Genomic DNA, 20,833 nt, shown 5'->3' on the forward strand with positions numbered 1-20,833 from the left:
CACACTCACGCCTAAGGCCAATTTAGAGTGTCCAACCCACCTACAGCATGTCTTTGGGATGTGGGAGGAAACCAGAGCACCCAGAGGAAACCCACTTGATGACAGGGAGGACATGCAGACTCTGCACAGAAGGCACCCCAGCCGAGGAAAGAATTGGAAAGCCTCTTGCTGTGAGGTGGCAACACTAACCGCTGCACCACCGCAGCCCATTCCCCTGATAGAATAACTGGGTCAATTAGGAGGCTATATGAAAGGTTGGAGGCAATAATTAAGGTGGGAGGGTTCCTCTCACACAAGCTGTTTTGAAAAGAAGAAATTAGGCAGGGGAGTTATATTTCCTCATTGTTATATGCTTTATATTTAGAGCCATTAGAAAAGAAAATAAGAGACTCACAAATTCAATGAAATAACTGGTGAGGTAAGCAAGAAAAAAGTTAGCTTTATTTGCAGATACTATGTTGTGCTTTACAAGTTCAGAACGGGACATTTAGGTATTGTGGAATATTTTCAGACAGTTTCAAGCCTTTTTGAGATATATAATTAAGCAATAAACGATGTGCCCACAACAAGAACTGGTTCAACAAACCCATATTTACAGGGACACGATAAGGTGAAGTATTTAGATGCATGGATTAAAAACAAATCTGTTATGGCAGCTAAAAATATGTGGGAAGAGACTAAACAAAAGATAACACAAAACAAAGAAACTGGAAACTCTTGATTATGAATATGGATGGTAAGAAACAAGCAATGAAAATGTTGATAGTCCCTTTAATTTTATGTACAACTCAGGCATATTTGTATCAACCAGAGGAAAAGTTAAGGACAACAGCTAATACGGAGTTGAAGGACGTTGACAGTGGAACAAGGCAAGACTTGCGTGGGATAAGATCATCGTCACTATAGGAGAAGATTGTTTAGGATTACCTAATTTGAATGGATACTTTAGAGTTAGACAGTCAGGGCTTACATACATAAAATGGGGGAAGGAATTTTGGATGCAGATCCTTAAAGAGAATAACAGCAATCATACATAATATTAGGGTCTACATTAGATCACCGAACACTTAAGTAAGCGAACGGTGATTAATCGGCCCCATGTAAGCGAAAGATTACAAACCCGTACTGTCAGAACAGCAATTTTTTTCCAAGGGAAAAAAATCACTGTTCCAACAAAAAAAAAAAAGTAAGAAAGAAAGCACATTAAAACATGAGAATAAGTGGGGGGGGGGCTTCACCCCTCACACTCCCTAGACGTGGGGGGATGTGCCCCCCCACATCCCCCTACTTATATATACCAACTCCGAGACAGCACTACAGTGCCGAAAATGGCAAAGAACCGAAGCGGCCAAGCGAATTCTTTCCTAGGGAAAGAATTCACTTACATGCCGCTTTGATATTTTGCAGTTTTGGTTTTGTCAGTTTGATCAAGACGCATTTGAAAACATGCGTCTTCGGTCTGCTGATAGGAAACCTAATATTATATCCATAACATTAAAAAAGTTTTCAAAGAATTAAGCCAACACAGGAATGAATAAAGGTGATTCTGCCAATGTATGACTGCAGGTAGGGGTATAGAAAGTAAGCAAGAGGAGGCTGGAATTTACTGGAAAAAATGGCGCAGGAACCAAGGTATTGTGAGCATATAACTAAAAAGGGAAAGGTAATGGAGTGGGATGGGGCTAAGTAGAAGTTTGGAATGCAGATTAAACACTGCCTTCCTTACCATGGATTAATATCGGAATACAGGCAAACAGAAAGGAATGGGGGAGTGCTGAATGAAAGAAGAGTCTAGAACAAAGGAGGCTGCTTAAAAAGGTGATAATTATAGTTCATACAAAATACTATATTTTAACTATATGAATCAGTCAGAGGAGGTTAGAAAAGATTGGGAATGGAGACTTTGAAAGGCTATTTACAAAGAAACAATGAGGGGACATCTGTATGGCTCCCAAGTATGCAAAAATCCAGAAGGTTTAGGATTTTCACTTGGAAGTGTTTGCATAGGTATTTTATACCCCAAGCAGATATCAGAAAAAGTTTCCTCAAGTAGAAAGCAAATGCTGGGGGTGTGAAGGAAAAGGGTGAGGTAACTGGGAACACTTTTTTTTGTAGGAGTGCAAGCGGTTAGCAGATTTCAAAAATTCCCTACCGACTACTCTGTCAACAGCATTCAAGCAGCAAATGGCTGTAACAAATGGAATTATTCTTTTGAGCTGGGACACATCCTGGATATGTCAAAGTGGGCAGCAACTCTCTCAACACTGGTAGTAAGCAAGGAGGATGTGACGCAACAGGACTTGCACCATCATGTAGCCCACGTATTTAGACTTCGAGAAGACCTTCTATACAGAGTTGATTAGAAACTTTTTTTGAATGCAGGACTACAGATTCCATCTGAATTTATTAAGTTACTGGAAAATCTCTATGTAGAATCGTATGGAAAAGCTGGTATAAACATGATTTGGTATTTCTTTCACTTCTCATGTTAATGGCTAAAAAGGCACTTAGTAGCAAAGGAAATCCCACACCAATCTAGACTTGAATGACTACAAATAAAATGACCAAAGTCTTTGAAACTGAACAGATGGGTGTACAGCTAAACATTTACTACAACTTAAACTAAAAAAAAAAAAATTTGCAGGGGTCAAAAAAATCCCTGCAATCGCATCATCATACCTCTAAATATAGTAACTCTGAGATTTGACAGGTATCATCCAAGCTAAAGGAATTAACAGAGAATATCTGTAAAGTTCCTGTTTCATCTTTACTCAATGAACAGCAGGACTTCTGAAGGTGCCCTGCTACTCAATTAAGATGAGAAAAAATATTTTAACAGATGGACTCCCTTGTAGACGCGTTGGTAGTAATGATGGCCGTGGGAAATTTCTCTTTTTCTTTTTGTGTTTTGGGGACAGCCCAGCTCCTGGTACAGAATAAGTTTAATCAATTAGAAGTCAATCTACTTGAAGCAGAGTTGGTCCAAACAAGGGTCTGTCAGCCAGGCCATGAAAACTAATTTAACTACTGAATTATATATACGTTTGTTTGATTTGTTAACTTGTGCTTCATATTAGTATATTGCAAACAGAGTAAAAATGCATGGAACCCTCAAGTTTTGGATGGACCACTGTATACTTCATGATAGAACTTCACAATTCTTGGTCTATCTAGAACCATGTCTACGTGCCTGGATAAGATACAAACTATTGTTGGTGTACTGTGCCTACATACTGCAACTTGTACCAAACTGCTCACAGCACTCACTATAAAAGTAGCTTGTCCATTTTACATTGCTTACTTACACAAAAAAAAATCCAGCTGGGCATTATACTCATCATATGCAATTTCAAACTACTTTTTGTTATAGGGTGTTGAAAGCAATTCATGCAGTAGTGTAAAAAGCAATCCTAGCCCTCTGTGCAAGACATCAAGACTATCTCACAAGACTCCATAGTCAAGTAGTACAAAGCTTGTGCAATAAAAAGTGAATTTCAGGTCTGGCTTTCAACCTTAAATCCACATATTACAGCAATGTTAGAAAGAAAGACTCACAATCTTTCATCAGCAGAGTACTTCAAACCAAAAATAATTAGTAAATGCTTTTGCTCCTCACACTTGAAATTCATCAAACTAATTACTAATATACCTCATAAAAATTCACTACAAATCACACGGCACAAACTTCAAATGAAACACCTGAATAAATAATTACCTTAGTGTTTAACTGCATCCTCTTCTTTGGTGAGTTTTACTGACAACTTGTCTGTTTTAGTCTTTAAAATTATCAGTGGATTTCATTTGTATTCTGTGAAAACTGCATTAATTCTTACCAAAAGCAACTTGTTAGCAACAACAAGTACAAAAGTACAATAAAATAAATTGCAGTATCTGTCGGTACCAAAAGCTTTATTCACAGAACATCTCCAGTAAGCGCTTTCTCCTCCTTTCACTTAGTGAAAGGAGGCGAAAGCGCTTACCGGAGGTGTTCTGTGAATAAAGCTTTTGGTACTGACAGATAATTGCAGTAATTTTTAACTTTAACCCAATGGCTGAAATAGCTGGTATTCTGTCAAATATACTACCTGGGTAGAACAACCTGCAAAATACCCACTTGAACTATATGACATGGTGGCAATCATACCATAATATTACAAACATTAATAAGAAAATTGAAGAACACATTTTTCATTAAATGTTCATGTACGTATACATTTTAAATTGCTGAAACAGACAAGTTGTCAATAAAAATCCCAAGAAGAGAATGTATTTAGACATCATAAATAAAAAAGCAAATATTATAGGGCATGAAAAGACAAAGTAATCTGTGCAGCTACTATCAACATGATAATTATTAATGAAAAGACAACAAATATAGCTGTGAAGCTTTTTTAGAGGTACACCCTCTGCAGTATTACAATATGCGCTGGCAGTAAAGGAGGAGTAGCTGGCAATATGGACAGGATCAGCAGCCAGTGAGGAGAAAGGAACAGATGATAGGTACCAGCAGGTGGAGTCAGAGGAAGAACTGGCAGAATTTAAAGAATCAGCAAATACAAATGACTGATAAAAATCAGCCCTATCTTTACAGCAGGAAGAATCCTCATAATGGACTCATTAGCTTCAACTTGTCAAAGATGCATTTAAAAGACTGACATTTACACATTTTTGGGTAAAACACAACATTTTATTGCATCTAAATGTACTGTACAAGCAAAGTTGAAACAATTACAAGTATGCACGATTATGTTAAAAAGTTAACTTGAAAATGTTTATCTGCTATCAGTACAAATCTAGCTTTTGAGCAAATAATTAAAAACTACATATATGCCTATTCACAAACTAATATTTGCGTAAATAAATAAATAAAATAAAAATAAAATAAATATTTAAGGCATTTTTGGAGCATGTGAAACTGACTTTATACAGTTAATGTTTAAAAAACTCAATATATATACATATATATATATATATATATATATATATATATATATATATATTATATATATAACATACATATATATTATATATACATACATACACATATATGTATATATATATATATATATATATATATATATATATATACACATACATACATACACACACACACACACACACACACACACACACACACACACACACACACACACACACACACACACACACACACACACCTCAATATTTTACCTGCTAGTAACAGGTATGCATTGAATGACTTGAGTAATAATTTTTAAACAAAGGTCATTGGAGACAGATACAGGGGTTCAGTAATCACTATGGACACAGAAATGTATAAACAGGAAAATATCTGAAATGTTTTGTGATGAATGTCTTACATACAGGTACATAAAAATATTGCATCTGTGACGTATAAAAATGTAGCAGTTTGTTAATAGGAGATGTTGATGGAAGGAACAGAAAATGCGCCATTACATGAACATTTAAAAGTGATTATTCTCACATTACCCAATATTTATGGTATACTTAAAATTCTTAGCAATCCAATTGACCTGCTTTTGAGGACAGTTGTTTCGGCCAATGGGTTAAAATTAAATAATGCTGCAGTTTCACAGAATACAAATTAAATCCGGTGCTTAGGCAACAAAAATCATATGTTTTAGACTTAATTAGGAAGACAGAAAATTTGGAGTTGTTAGACGAAGATTTGTTTGTTTGTTACAACTGACTGAATGGTGTACAAAGATGGTCAATGATGGTAAACTGTATAACAGCACTGGATAATGGACTCAAGGATGATTGTCTAGCCTCGAGTTTGAGCAATAATTTTAACATTTTCAAGATAAAGTGAATAATCACATCTATGTCACCCAGCTTTGATAACCTAGTAATAACTTATTGGGAAAAATGATGTTTAGGAAACTAAATACTGGGGCCATGTACTATGTTTCTTTTATTTCACTGATGACAAAGGTTTAATATTGAGAACTGTTGACAGCAAATTACAAAATGTTCTAGATTATGTGAATCAAATTAGTAATGTTTTGAAGATCACCGTCACTATCAAAGCATATTCTACTGAATTACTTCTAAGAAAGACAGTTATGATGGAGTTTCAACAAGCAATATAAAAACAAAAAATCAAGTACTTTTATTGGAGGTACTGCATTCAAACCGGGCTTCTGATCAGCCTGCAAGTTTGCTATCCATTTAACTTTGTTGATCTCTGTTTTATTGTGTAGATCACCTTCCCTTATATTTTCTTAAGAGTCTCAAGAACCATAAAGTTAAACAAATGGCCAACATGCTCCATAACATGATGTAGCCAGACTACTTCTTGATGACTTAAGTATGTTTTAATATTCTTAAACAAATTAATTCAAAAAGAAGAAATTGCCAACAAAACTGTACATTTCATAGCTAGCAGTACTCCCTCACTGCAACTCCATAATGTTCTACAGTCAGTGGAATGAATGAATCCACCACATACACATAGATCATCTACTCATTTAAACTCACAGATAAGAAACATTCTTCAGGATCTACCCTACTTCCTGACAAGGCCCCAGCCCTCTAGCCAGCTACTAACGTCTTCACTACTTCAAAACAAAGCATCAAAGACAAATCACTCAGTTACTATATTTCAGTACTATTTTATACTCGGGAATAAACTGCCTATATCAAGACTATGCCATGGACTTTTTCCCTGCTTCTAATAAATAAATAAATATAAAAAAAAAAGGTAAAGCACTAGTGCAGTAGGACTAAGGTTTGTCAAGGACATGGTATTACCCAGACATACTCTACTACTGCTTTCTCAGCTGGCTTACAGCTTTTATAACCTAAAAGTATTGTTAGTACCATATTAATATAAGAGTTCCCCTGCACATAAAACACTAGATAGTGTTATTTATTAATCTTTGTTAATGGGGGTAGATGGGCTGATTCCACAACCCTTTTTAGCCATGATCCAGGTGCCAAGAAAAGTTACAGTACAAAGAATATTTATTCTATAGGCATATACAAAATCAACATTGTACAAGCATAACTTTAGAATATTTATACCGTTACTACTAACTACTAGTTACACAGAAGACAATATAAGCAGAGCCACAGAGAATTAAGATTGTGACATAATACCATTAATATATATCTATTCTGTAGAATAATGTAGCGAAAAAATAGAAAAACAAAAGTGTGAGGTATTTAAACTGTATAAAGGGGGCGCGAGTGACAAGTTAAGTGGTAAAAATAAACAGAGAAGAATAAAGAATGAGAAGTGGGAAGAAGGAATAATGTGACTTTAAGCTCCTAATGGTAAAAAGGGTTCAAAATGGTATGGCTTAAAACTGAAATAATAAATAGAGAGATTAGTTAGCCTGTGCCTCTGAAGCAACTGTATTTGTAGTTGTTAATGAGATGAAATTTTAGGCATCTTCTGGATTCCTTATAGATAAAGATTTTTCAAATACTGTTTGAAGATGGTATGAGCTAGTAGGAACTCATTTATCAAAAAACGTTTTGTTGCTGGATATATTGACAACGGGAGTGTCTGTGAAAGGTGAGAGTGTTACTAGTGTAGTTGCAGAAGCCATAGATAGAAACTACAACATGGACTTTGTTAACCAACAATGGAAACTATCTGTTCTAGACTGTGACAGTTGGCAGCAATAACATGACATGGACATTAACAGGGAGCTACTTGGAATAGATGAAGTAAGGTGCAACACTGTGTTTTAATGAGACTTGGATTAATAAATCTGCAGAAATTGCTTACTATGGTTTGGTCTGCATTTGTACTTTTTAACAAAAGTAAGGTGGTGGTATACAAGACATATTCAAGTCTAGGTATAAGGATGATTATGGCTGTAGCACACATTGCCTGTGGAATGAAATGGAGTTTGCAGCTCTGACTTGGTTTGGTACTTCTGTGGAGATAAAAATCAGTGCATATTCTGAAGGCGAGTGTGTGACTGAGGATTAGTCAGAAAGATACATGTATTGAAGTACCATCTGTATAAGGTTACTGGCAAAGATTGCTAACAGAAATCAATTTTAGTCTTTGATGGGCTCCAAATTACATGGAGATGTCGTGCAGGCATTAACTAAGAGGCTATTATTTGTGACACATTCACAGAGGGTAGAGAAATACTTCTGAAGATGTTTTTGAACAGCATTAGGAGACTAACCCCATTTTGTGAAAAACAATATAAGCTGCACAGTGTTAAGCTCTGAGGTGAGATTTTGGTGGTCACTTTTATACAATGGAAAAAGAATGGGCTCTTAGACTGAGCCTTGAAAGACATTCACCATAAAAATTCCAGTGTCTGTAAGTTGCTGTCCTGTTTGTATCTGAAAGGAGCAGAGTTCATGAAAACAAATCCCACCTTAAGTTACACAACTACTAGTACCAAGAAGTTTTCCTTAATAGTTTGGTGGTGATTCAGAGCCAGTATCCAGATAGGATGATATCTAAAAGTGGTTAAGATCTCTGCCTTGCAGACCTACACTTTTAGGTTCATTTATGACATCCAGTCACCATCTGTGTGCAGTCTGCGTTGGTTTTATAAATATACTCTTGCTGCCTGCTACTTACTGCTGTGTAAATAAGTTGATCTCCAACTAATTACTCTGTTTCTTTTTTATGTTAGTTTATGTAATGCTTTGTTCTGCTGCATATAATAAAATATTTCAGGCTAAGAAACATGTAAACCTTTTTCTCACTGTCTCCTCTGAAACTGGATGTCAGTAAATGGTGTAAAGCCGATTAAAATATAAAAGTAATGACACCCTGCAGTCCAAAGAGTAAATAGTGTCTTAACATAAATTGTACATACTATTAAACTTTTGCTTTAGCCGACAGCCACTCTGCTTAACCATCATTCGTACAAACTTGGTAAGAGAATGCTAAGTTCACTTTACTTTCTTCTTAAGAACTTGAACGCAGTGAAAACTAATAACTTTTATGTACTGCAGTGCACAATACCAAAATTCAGCATCCGAAGTGTAATAAATAGCAAATAAAACGTTTGTAAAGCTTAGCTAAAGATAATATCAGGTAAATTACTGAAACCACTAGATACGGGTTCTCGAGAACTTAATTTTAGCTAAAATAACTCCATATGCTTTACCATCTTCCAATAACTCTATCACAGACTGCACAGTACTCGCTGACAGTTTATCCCCTTCCATGTTGGCTAACAGGATACCAGGTTCATAATGATGACGCAAAGACAAGGTTAATGGACAGTGTAGCAGTGACGAAATTGGATTGCGTCTGTTTAGCTTCACATGTTGTTTTGGATAGGTGTAGTCGTATATGTTTTCTGGTGGGAATGTGTTGAACAATTTTTGTGGGTTGTAGGTTTTTAACGTTTTATGTGTCTCTAGAAAAACAATAATAATAAAGTGTGTTTATATGAAGGTTAGTTTGTTGTGTATCGAATAACTTAGCTGGAATACGTTCAATGTAACAGGGTTTTTATGGTGTGGACTATGACAGAATTGAAGGCTTTAAGTTAGAGACTATAAGCATTTGATTTTTGTGGTTAAGGATTTGATTGGTATGCGGTAAGTTCACGCAGATTAGTGCATCGTTTTTTATTCTAATAAAGACGACATAATTGTGATTTATAATACAATAAGTTGCGTATAGTGAATAAACTTTGTGTCTTAAAGTGGAAACAAAATGTTCTGTGAACAAAACGTAACCGTTTTATTTTGGCATTAGGGAAAGTTTAAGCAGACGTATTTAGTATTTCTGTTACTGTGTAGTGGATCACTGAATAAAATGTGCACATCGGTTGTTTTAAAGAAAATATTGTGCTATGGTATGCACGTTTATGTTTTAAAGAGTCAGCAGGACTGATCAGTTCTCGTGCGCCAGTATAAGATGTTGTCTATCTATATGCATCAACTGATAGATGCCTCACCCTGGAAAGGATGTAGCTACACATACTCAATGTACTGTAATGTTTATGTTTTACGAAACATAGTTTTGAAACGTTGTTACTCGCAGACCAAAATAATTAGAACAACAGTGTTTATACACAGAACTTGCTTATGTGATAGAAGCCGTTATGTTTTTAGTGGCAACAGTGGAAGTTATTGTGCCCCTTTCTTGTATGTATAGGGGCAAAGTTTTGAGGATTGAGCCCATTTTGTATATATGGGGGGGGGGGGGGGGGCAACAACATTAGGCTTGAGTACAACATTTAAACATCTGGCTGTACTCCAATTTCCTGGGCAAATATTCATCCGTGGTACATTAACATGCCACCATTACATTGAATGACAATACCATGGGAAGTAAAGGTTGTGTCACTAAACAGGGCATCTGGATAGAACAGATATTTATTTATGGCACACTTTTTGCTGTATTGCAGAAAAAATAGACTGGCTAAGAATGGTATCACAAGAAAAAGTGGGTAAAAAGGTTGACAAAGTGGCTGTCTAAATGACATTCACGTTGCCTTGTTTTCTTCGTATAGTAAGAATGGTAAGATGCTACAGTCTATTTTGAAAGCAAATTCTTCTTGGAATGCCTTAATGTGTACAGTCTTTTTCTGGAGTAGTTTGCTGGATAGGTAGTAGAGCAGTTAGTGCTGCAGCATTAGTCTTGACCTCTATTCATTGTCTGTGTAAAGTTTGCATGTTCTGCTTTGTCTGGATATGGTCTCTGTCATCTTGTTTCAGGGATACAGTGATAATGATTTATTCCTTTGAAATAGCCACAAGGGCTCTGCCCTGTTGGGTTCTACAGCCAGAATTTTGCAGTATGGAATATAAAGTTATGGGTATTCAAGCTTTACTTAAAACTGCCTTAACCTAGTAGGCATTAAGACCGTCATTTTTTGTATCTGGAGCTGTATTTGCATTTTCAGGGTTATGATGAGTACCCATACTTGTGTGTGTGTGTAATATATATGTAACTGTGTTAGTTTAAAAAAATATATACAATATATAATGTTGAATACCAGATAAGTAACATAAATCAAATAATTAATAGTGGAGATGACAATAGGAATGAAGTCAACACTAACATAACCATGGCCACAACACCAGTGAATGAAAAGATTTATGAAAATAGTTTTTTGACTACTTTCAATAATGAAGCACACTATATTAAGAACATTTTAATAAAAAATTGGGAAATTATTACGAGTGACAAAGAAACGAGAGACATTTTTGGGGGGTGCTCCTATTTGCGTATATAAGAAAGGACAATGTCTTAAAAATGTTTGAAAGACGGGAAGTGTATCTTCAAGGGCACATGCATAAATGTGGGAGATGCAAGTTCTGCCCGAACATTATGGAAATGAATCACAGTGTCACAATAAATGGAGTTAGAATTTGGCTGAGAGGTAGATTTTCATGTACAACTGAGAGGGTTGTATATTGTGCTGTTTGTAATTTGTGCCCATGTTTTTACGTGGGCAAGACTGAGCGCAAATTTAAAAACAGAATAGGGGAACATCTCAGAAACATACGTGATCTATGGGAAGGGAACGCCTTAGCAAAACATTTTATGGCTTACCCAGACCATGCTTTTAAATTCATTATATTAGACACTGTAATGATTAGTGCAAGAGGTGGAGCACAGTCTTACCAGCTTGACAAAATGGAACTAGGATGGCAGATCAAACTGAACGCCATGTATTGGCCAGGGCTTAATGATAATTTGTCAATTAGTAGCCTCTTGAAAATTAAAGCCCTGAATAGACGTTAAAATACACTTTGTAACTTTCTTAGTGTAACAAACTTATTCATATATACACTGATGAATGAGTATTTATTTATACTTGTATATGTTCTCCAATATTTTAGGTATTTACTTATATTTATTACCACATGGGTTGATTACATTTATTTAAATGTTAAGTTATTAATATAATTGTAGATAGGTGGTGATTTTAAAATTCATGAAGTATTTTAAAAGTAGTTTTGATAGTTTTAACAACTTTCACGGTGTTATGGAAGTAATGACAATTTTAAGTATACTATGTCTTTAAGAGAAGGTCATTTGACTGCTCTAGGATGTGATGTAATTTGAATTTCTTCTTTTAAATTCAGGTGATGAAAGTAACTAATTGTAACTGATTAAGTCTCTTCAACTTATTTTAAAAAGGAGACGAAAGTGCTTATACATTTGGATATTCTACAATTTTTAACCTTGGATTACAATAAAATTTTGGTGTGTTCATATAAACATTTGCCTGCTCCATTATACTTTGTGATTGACTAGTGGTTTCAGTTAATAAATAATGCAAATTATGCAAAACATAGGAAGAGTCAGTAGTGGCCAGCAGTATAACCAAGTTGGGAAGCTTGAAGGGAGAATGGGGCCAGTATAATTACTTGTTTGGAAAAAGAAAATGAGCACACAACTCACCAGGAAATACTTGTAATGAACCAGTAAAACTAGCATGTGGAAAGAACAGAAAGACTAAATGGACCATTTTTGTAGGTGGAAAAACTAATGTATAAAGCTGGAGGTGTATGGGGTTCTGACTTTTTATGTAAAATGGAGTTCCAGGTGGCTACATATTCTAGGTGAAGCCAGGGAGAAGGTAATAAAGGGAAGCCTACACTTGGTTTTATGCACAAACCTATATATAGGCGTGTGTTTGTGTAAATGTGATTTTGATATACATGTAGGCAACATAGTGATACAGTAGTTATCACTGTTGTCTTACAGCGCTTTATCTGACTTAGTTTTCACCTGAGGTGTCTTCTGTGTGGAGTCTGCACATATTCAGGATGCCTGTATTTGTTTTTAGTAAGTGTTCCAGTCTCCCCCAAAATCCAAAATATGTACTTTCAGATTAACCAGTTCAAGTGAAGTTGGCTTACCTGGTTAACAAGTAAAACAAAAAATAAAAATGGTGAAGTACCAAACACCGTAGAAGGTAAGGACGTTAAGTGTTCCATTGCACCTGTATCTCTTAAATAATTAGGCTTGTAGTTTCACCAAACCCTGACTTTCATTGTCAGGTGAAAAAAACACAAGAAGTATACCTTACATGGCTTGAAAAATTTCGCACTCGTCTATGTCTTTTTAAATTTATTTACTTTGCATTATATAGCTGTTTTTCATTACATCTTTATTTTTATGACCTCTTTGATATGCTTCTGTTTTTTTTTTTTTTTTACTTCAGGTTACTAAAATAACCCAGGCTGAGACTGAAACTGAACAATTCTGATAAATGCTCGAACCTGTATAATAAAGTTAAATAAGTATATATACAGGGTATATAATATTATCAATGATTGTTTACTTAGTGGTTATACTAGTATTGAATTAGCTATTTATTTGACTGTGGAGGCCCCATGTGTCCTTACTTTTCATGGTCTTTCCAAAGTACATAAGGCTCTTACAGCACCCCCTCAGACCCATAGTGGCTGACGAGGCTGGTTGACTGAGCCCTTCTCCATTTATGTGGAGAAGCAGATTAGACCACTTCTTGATAAATCTAATGTGGTGTTCAGTGATTCTAAGCAGTTTTTAGAGTTTTTATGCTCATTCTAATACCACTTCTTTGCCTGCTGACTGTTTATTAGCTACGTTGGACATTACATCGTTGTTCACAGTCATTCCCAATAGAGAGGGTTTGGAGATGATTGGAGCCTATATGAATATGAGAACAGTACACTTGATAGGGCTCAGATTGATTTGATTTGTTGGTTCATTGAGGTGGTGCTTGAGAATAATGTATTTTTTGCAGACCTTTGGCATAGCTATGGGCACTGTATAGCTCTGCCAATATGGTCCTAGCTCAATGGGAGAATACCCATGTGTTTGGTGTTAATGAGTACTTCACCTTTATTTTCTACTCCCGATTTTGTGGATGACATTTTTTTGTTGTGGACAAGTACTGTCAGTGATTTACACAGTTTTATTGAAGTCCTGCATAATACAATGCCCTTTTTTGAAGTTTTCTGTGAAGTATTCAGTAAGTAGTATTGAATTTTTAGACATTGAGGTCCTTAGGCGAAATGACATGTCCTTTGGCATGAGATTATTTAGGAAAGTGTCCTATAAGAATTCATTATGACATAGGACTAGTATGCATCCCAAGCATGTGAAGCTTGGGCTGGCAACTCGACACCGTAAAAACTTCACTGCCAATCAGTCTGCGGACCGATGATCCACTGTGGCGACCTCTAACCGGGAGAAGCCGAAAGGCATTGCTATTGCATGTTTTTCCTGCCTAATCTGTACATTTGTTTGGGAGCCCTGTCAGCAAAATCTTCTTGTATCCCCTAGCTTACTGTCTGCCACTTTATATGTGTAATGCTGTACTCTGTTGTTTTTGTTCTCTCCACCTATCTGTTGCTTTCTCTGGTAGTTCTGTTTTGCCTCATCATCCTGTCTTTCCATTTTAGTTTATATTCCCTACTGTAAATATATGTAGTGGCCTTAACTGCATAGCCTGTACTGTAACCTCAATGTCCTTTGCTCTGTCACTAGGATCACCTTATCCCACTTAATTCTAGGCCTCTGTCTTTCTTAAATAAAGTTGCTAACTCTAGGCCTCTTTCTTTCGTAAATAAAGTTGTTCAGTTCCCTATTTATTTTTTGCCATAAATTATCAAATGATTGATAGAAATATGTGAGGCTAACATAACGGGTCTGTAGGAGAAGGATTCACATAAATATAGTTTTGTCAGAGCATATGCTACATAAATACAATATTTTTTTTGCACAGATGTAAAAATGCAGCCATACAAAAATAAGCCTAAGTCTTCATTTCATATTTCCGATTTTATATACAGTTTCAGTAAGTACAATTTCAATGAAAAGAATGTTGCAGTGCGGCTTACAAATGAGCTCCATGAAATACCCTTCAGGCCAGAGCACTAAACGATGACACATGCTAACAGAATGTGCAGAACATTTTTTTACAAAAACAGATCTGACACGGGTACTTGTAGTAATATTTTATTTAGCTGGTACGAAGCTTGGAAACCAAGGTTAAGAAGGCATTTAGAATTTTTAGGAAATGTACAAGGTTTTAGTACCATGAGAGATGCTTTCAAGACAGAAGTTGGTTCAAATGTCCAGCAGGTCAGTTATTCAGAAGTTGGTTCAGAAGTCCGGAAACTACAGAAGACAGTGCAGTTTATGTTCATTCTCCCGTTATAGAGGAAAAGGACATTTTATTCTTCAGAGCTACAGAAGTTTGAGTACTTGGTTTGCAGTCTACAGCTACAGTTTGGTTCAGTTTATTAGCACTTTTTTGAGACTGTTTCAATAATATAAGACATGTTTGGATCTTAAGACACAAACCCATTAACGCAACTAATTCAAATATAGAACAAAGCCTGTGGAATCGCCAACGCAGTTTATTGGCTCAGATACACACTAATGTGTCTGGGTTTTTACTGTGTGTTTATTTTTATAAGTGCTTTCTTCTATTAGTAATCTAGACTTCATTGGATAACTTTCAGCTTCCATAAATTATATACATGGATCCCCTTCAAAATATCGAATCCTCACATTATCGAATCCTGATTCGTCGAGACAACTTCATTGAATCTTCAGTTCATAGAACTCCCAGAAAAATGAAATTTAGCCCCAGATAAACAGTCCGTGGAGCACCAGGCAAAACAACAAACAGCGAAGAAGAACCCCCCCCCCCAAGTGGGGTAGCTGTGCCACCCCACACCAGCCCTAACTAAATATACCAATTCTGAGCTTGCACTGCAGTGGGGAAAGGGCCACCATGGTGGCCAAGTGGTTCTTTTCCTAGGGTTGATTTTCACTGCTCCTGGAGTTCGATGAAGTGGGATTCAATAATGTGAGGATTTGATATTCTGAAGGGGACCCATGTATACACCCAGTACTTGATCACATGATAGAACTGCATCTCTTTGTTACATTGTATCATGTGATCAAGTGCTAGGTGTGTGTGTGTGTGTGTGTGTGTGTGTGTGTGTGTGTGTGTGTGTGTGTATATGTATATATGTGTATATATATATATAATGTGTATATACACACCTGTGTGTGTATGTATATGTTATATGATTTGGATGAAAGCTGAAAGTTGTCTGAAGTCTATATTACTAATAGGTGAAAGCGCTTATCTGAGTTTTTAAGGTGTTTTTATTTTTTATAAGTGTGTACTTGGCTCATAAACTGCATTGGTGATTCCACAGGCTTTGTTCTTGTTTGGATTTTGTCGGATTACTATATCTCTACTGTATGCTGCTACTGCATAATAAGCCACCTTTATCAGACTTTTAATGAGTAAAGACTTTTATTATTAAAGGTGCAAGAGGGTTTGGCACATAAAAGAGAAACTGAGATATTTGGCACTCATTTAGTACAATTCCTGGTGTTAAAACTGGGGACATCTGGTTTTAGATCTTAGAGGAGACCAAAACCACTTTCACAGCATGTATCTTTAATATTCAGATCCATCACCCAAGACTTTACACTCCCTTACGATTTAGATCTTCTGCCTTGTTTCCTCCCACATGTCATTGCTACGTTTAATGAGTCTTGCGTTGCAGTACACTTACCATGAAAAAAAATATTATGATTGTATTAATTATATATAGCTTACAGATAGTGTATAATTTGAAAATATTGGAAGTGGTCTTAAAATACTCCACAATACAGGGACATTTTGCTTTACATTTATTGAATATAGAAGACCATGATCAGGTCTCTGATCAGAGCCAACTTATTTTGTGTTCAAGACATAGATGCCAAGAAATTCACCTCAAGAGTGAATATCTGTATGGTTATCTGTTTTGTTTTGTTTCTGCATCTTTCTGATACAAAGATACTAGCCTTCAAATTGTTAGTCACTCTTCCTGCCTTAAACCTTCCAAGGAACAACTTGCTGGCAATATTTACTTCACATCCATCAAATCCCAGCAAAATGCTTACCTTCAGACTTTTGCTGGTCCATTTCAGGTGTTTTGGATAAAAACTGTAGATAACAATTTTTTTAATCATGTTGTGCATGTAGCAGTAGAGTTACCATGTGCTTACTGGTCTGTTGGTGTTGAACCCTTGTTACTAGTCCGGAGTAGTGATTCCCCTTTCCTTCCAAAAAACCTCAATGTGGGTGAGTTTTTCCTTTTTTGCAGCTGTATCTCTTTATCTTTGTATCAGGCTTTGGACCCTTTTCTGTTAATTTAGGAAGCCTACCTATTCTCCACTGTTTGGAGGAATATTGCATTTGTGGGCCTGCAGATAGGGGAAGATTGAATACCTCTACTTTAGCTGTAGATGAAGCTATAGTGCAGTGCTTCTTGCCTGAAAGCTTGGGCGGGGGAGTTAAGACTGGTGCCCTGTCAACCCAGTACAACCTCCATCTTGTCTTGTCTTACTTAAACATGTAAAGCAGCATGCATTCATATGATGTGTGCGCAAGCAAGGCAGGCTACATTTATATGGCGTTTGCTGAAGAACAATGTAGTTCTTGTCAGTGGACCTTTCATATGTTGTTTTCAGAAACAAGGTGAAGCAAGGCAGCATGCATTTATATACCATATGCTGGAGAACAATGTATTTTTGTATGTGGGGCCATATGTGTAAGCATTACTTTTATAGCCTTTCATGTCCTGGGAGAACTGAACATGCTGGTAAGTTCTGCAAGTTACTTCTGCAGTCTTCTGTTGAAGCTGAGGCTCTTGGGAATCTTGTCTAGTCAGAATTCTGGGAGTGGGGTGCTTTGAAGGGTGATCTCTTCACCTCAGTAGACAATCTTCTCATTTTGCTCTGTGAGGCAGGGCAAAGAGATGTTTTAACAAGTAGTTGTAGTCTTCCCCCTCATGGTGAGGAAGTTTCCTGTATGCCTTCTTAACATTCATTCTGATGCCCCATCATGCAACAAAATTCAGATAAAGACAAAAGATTATCCTCGTTTCCATGTGAGGGGTGTAGTCTTATGCTTTAGAGTCTTTCATATAAAAATGAAACCTTTGCAGCTCAAGCAAGAGAAATCACCCACATTCAGAACATGAATTGGATCCAACTCCGAGCTTGCTCTTGTTTCAGATTCCTTGATCCAGGAGGACTTTATTTCAGGAGTGCCAGATGTTATTGAAACTTCTTGAAAGCATTCAATGCAATAAATATATACCACTAACTAGATGAGGTTCACCATTTGGGCAGAGATAGTGTCCTTTGCTGCTCCTTTCATTTAACCTGCAAGTTTTTGACCTACATCAGATACCTGTTTGATAAGAGTCACTATTATTCCATGTACAATGTACATTCTTAGAGAGCAGGGTAGGACTGTGGCCTAGCAATAACTAATCAAAGCATTTCTTCGATTTCTGCACATCTTTCCTTGCTTAAAGGGCAATTCTCCTCTTTAGGACCTGCAGTTCATGACTGGCAGTCTTGCACCCCCCCCCCTAAAGTCCACAGGGGATATAAGTGCCACTCCCACCCCTTGCCTTCCAACAATTTGAGGAATGGATGAATGAGCCATAGGGCATTCACCTACTGTAGAATAAGTAGGTTATCACACATGCTAACTTCCATAGTCCATTCAGCCACACAAGCTGTTTGTGGGTGAGTGGAGCCACATGTGAGGTGGTTTGGCAGCTGTGAATTTTGTCCCTTACCATATGCTTTCCTTTGCAGTCATCACCTCTGCTCACAGAATTTTGGAGTTTAAGGCTGTTATTTTTTGGGAACCATATCTGGCCTTTCACAAGGATTAGTTGTAATTTGGGACTGCTCCACCTTTACTGCTAAAGTTGTGTCAGAATTGTTGTTTAAGCAGTGCATCCATCTTCCTGTATTCTTTCTGGAAAAAAAAATAAAAAACTGGAGAAAAGGAGTCTTTCACATCTTGGACATTCACTGCCAGGTCAGTTTTTACCTATAGTGAGTAGCATGATGTTTAGAAAACACAATTGTTTGTCTTCTTTGCTTCAAGAAGGGAGAGGCTGACATTTTGATACCCTAACCGTTTGCAGGTAAGTTGCTAAGTGCATTGCTGTCATCATAAGATTGGAAAAAAGATGTCAAATGCCACATCATTAGAGGCATAGATGCATCAACTGATTGCTTCAGAAATTTTTTAATTGCAGACATTTGTGCAATAACTAGTCCGATATCTGTTTACGTCTGTAACGAGCATTGTGGCTTTAATCAGTTGGTTACACTGTGGCTTCAGGAATTGCCTGTTTTAGCAGTTCCCTGGATATGGCTGCCATCAGTTGGTTACACTGTGGCTTCAGGAATTGCCTGTTTTAGCAGTTCCCTGGATATGGCTGCCATCTGGCACCTGCTTCTCAGGGGCTATGCTATTGCTTGTTATTCTTTCCAGTTTTACATCTGCTAAGAAGAATATAATGTATATTAGTTACATTATGTTTGTTAAAATCATTAGCAGTCCTGCTGTATATTTACAAGTTATCCCACCTTTCCTTTTCCTACTGAACACTCCCATCTCCGCCTATCGTCTTTCATTGGTGGTCTGTTTAAGTGGGCAAGTTCAGCTTGTCTATATCCTTATACAGTGTGGTTTCCTTTAGTATTGTGCTTATGCAGTAGTTGCAGTGATTTTGGAGGGTGCAAGGACTAGGCATGCTTCTCTAGTCCAGTATGTCACAATGTGCATAATGTACAGGAGACATGCATTCCCTGCAGGCATGGGAGTCGAAGAGAAAAACTGCCAAATTAAAGGTAGCAAAATTACATGAGAGCAGCTGTTGTGGCAAAGTACATATAAATTATTTCTGAGAAGTGACAGAGTTACCAGGTCACTCCATGTCATTAAGTTTGATGTCTTTCATTATCTGTTTGTTTCCTTCCTTAGAAGTACCATATTATTCTCTCACAGTTTGACATTGACATAAGGAAATAGTTATGCTCTGAAGTGTACAGCTTTATGATATTGTTATATACTATATTCAGCTTGTGTTATAGAGGAATACATTCTTCACTACAACCTCAGTGATCTAAAATTGCTTGTCAGACCCGGAGCTGGAGGAATTGACTGGAGAGGGGGAGAACAATGGAGAGGGCTGAACCTGCTCACTTCTCTCAAGGTTTGAGCAGAGGAGCGCATCCTGGGGAGTGTGTGCTGTATTCAAGCTATTTGGTATAAAACTGGGGAGCCATTGGAGGTACTTTCCTCAAGAGAGTGTGGGTGATCATTACTGCAGTGACTGGTAATCCTGCATGGTGTCTGTTTCACACCTAAAATGGAGATGTGCAGGGGATAGGATAAGGGCTGAGTCAGACCCCCCCACCCCGCCCTAAGTCCACAATTACTACCAATATTAGCAAGTCACATCTGCCACAGTCTCTCCTGGACTGGATTTTGGTGTCTCGTCCCCAAAATTACCACAACTCTCATACTCTACCAAATTCCCTTAGTGATCACTGCCCTCCCCATTTCACAAGACCTTTCATGTTTATCACCTCCCGCAAAACCTCATCCTTTAGTCCAGACTCTTTCATAGACCCAACTCTCTAATATTAACTGGTCCCATGTCACTACACTCCCCTTAGATAAGGCTGTCCACTCTTTCAACTCTACCTTTCTAAACATCCTCCACTCCCTAGCTCCCCTCCGTACTATCAGAATCCAAGCAAACACCGCTCATTGGCTGACCAAACATACTAGAGCCTTGATGAAAAGACGTGACAAGATATGGAAATTATGGACCAAAACTAAGACCCCTTCTCTCCTACAGACTTGCAAAGAACTTAGAAATCAAATAAAAAACATTATCAACAAAGACAGGATCAACCCGCGGTGGTGGTGCTGCGGTAGCATTGTCACCTCACAGTAAGACGCTGTCCGGTTCGATTCTCAGCTAGAGCGTCTTCTGCGTGGAGACATGTGTGAATGGGCGTATCTTCGTTGAAGGTTGTGCGTCAGGCCTGGCAAGC

At 37.1% G+C, this 20,833-nt stretch overlaps 2 protein-coding genes across 9 annotated transcripts in view; one reads left to right on the top strand and one right to left on the bottom strand.

Annotated features, from left to right (window-relative positions):
- COG5 (component of oligomeric golgi complex 5) overlaps window positions 1-9,193 on the bottom strand; it is a 3,265,454-nt gene extending 3,256,261 nt beyond the window's left edge. The window contains exon 1 of the mRNA XM_044088540.1: window positions 9,093-9,193. Coding sequence (XP_043944475.1) covers window positions 9,093-9,153 — 61 coding nt within the window. The 5' untranslated portion in view covers window positions 9,154-9,193. The remainder of the gene's footprint in view (window positions 1-9,092) is intronic.
- Window positions 9,194-9,227: 34 nt separating this feature from the next.
- The window catches only part of DUS4L (dihydrouridine synthase 4 like), a 309,040-nt gene continuing 297,434 nt past the window's right edge, over window positions 9,228-20,833 (top strand). For 2 of the 8 annotated variants that reach the window (XM_044088546.1, XM_044088550.1), the window contains exon 1: window positions 9,228-9,531. Coding sequence is in view for 4 of the 8 variants with exons in the window: in XM_044088550.1 (XP_043944485.1) it covers window positions 9,527-9,531 (5 nt within the window). In the remaining 4 variants the exon portion in view is untranslated. The other 6 variants (XM_044088542.1, XM_044088545.1, XM_044088549.1 and 3 more) reach the window with 6 other exon arrangements.

The sequence above is a fragment of the Protopterus annectens genome, chromosome 11.part0, assembly GCF_019279795.1.
Source record: "Protopterus annectens isolate FY-2018-M chromosome 11.part0, PAN1.0, whole genome shotgun sequence".
NCBI classification, from domain to species: Eukaryota; Metazoa; Chordata; order Ceratodontiformes; family Protopteridae; genus Protopterus; species Protopterus annectens.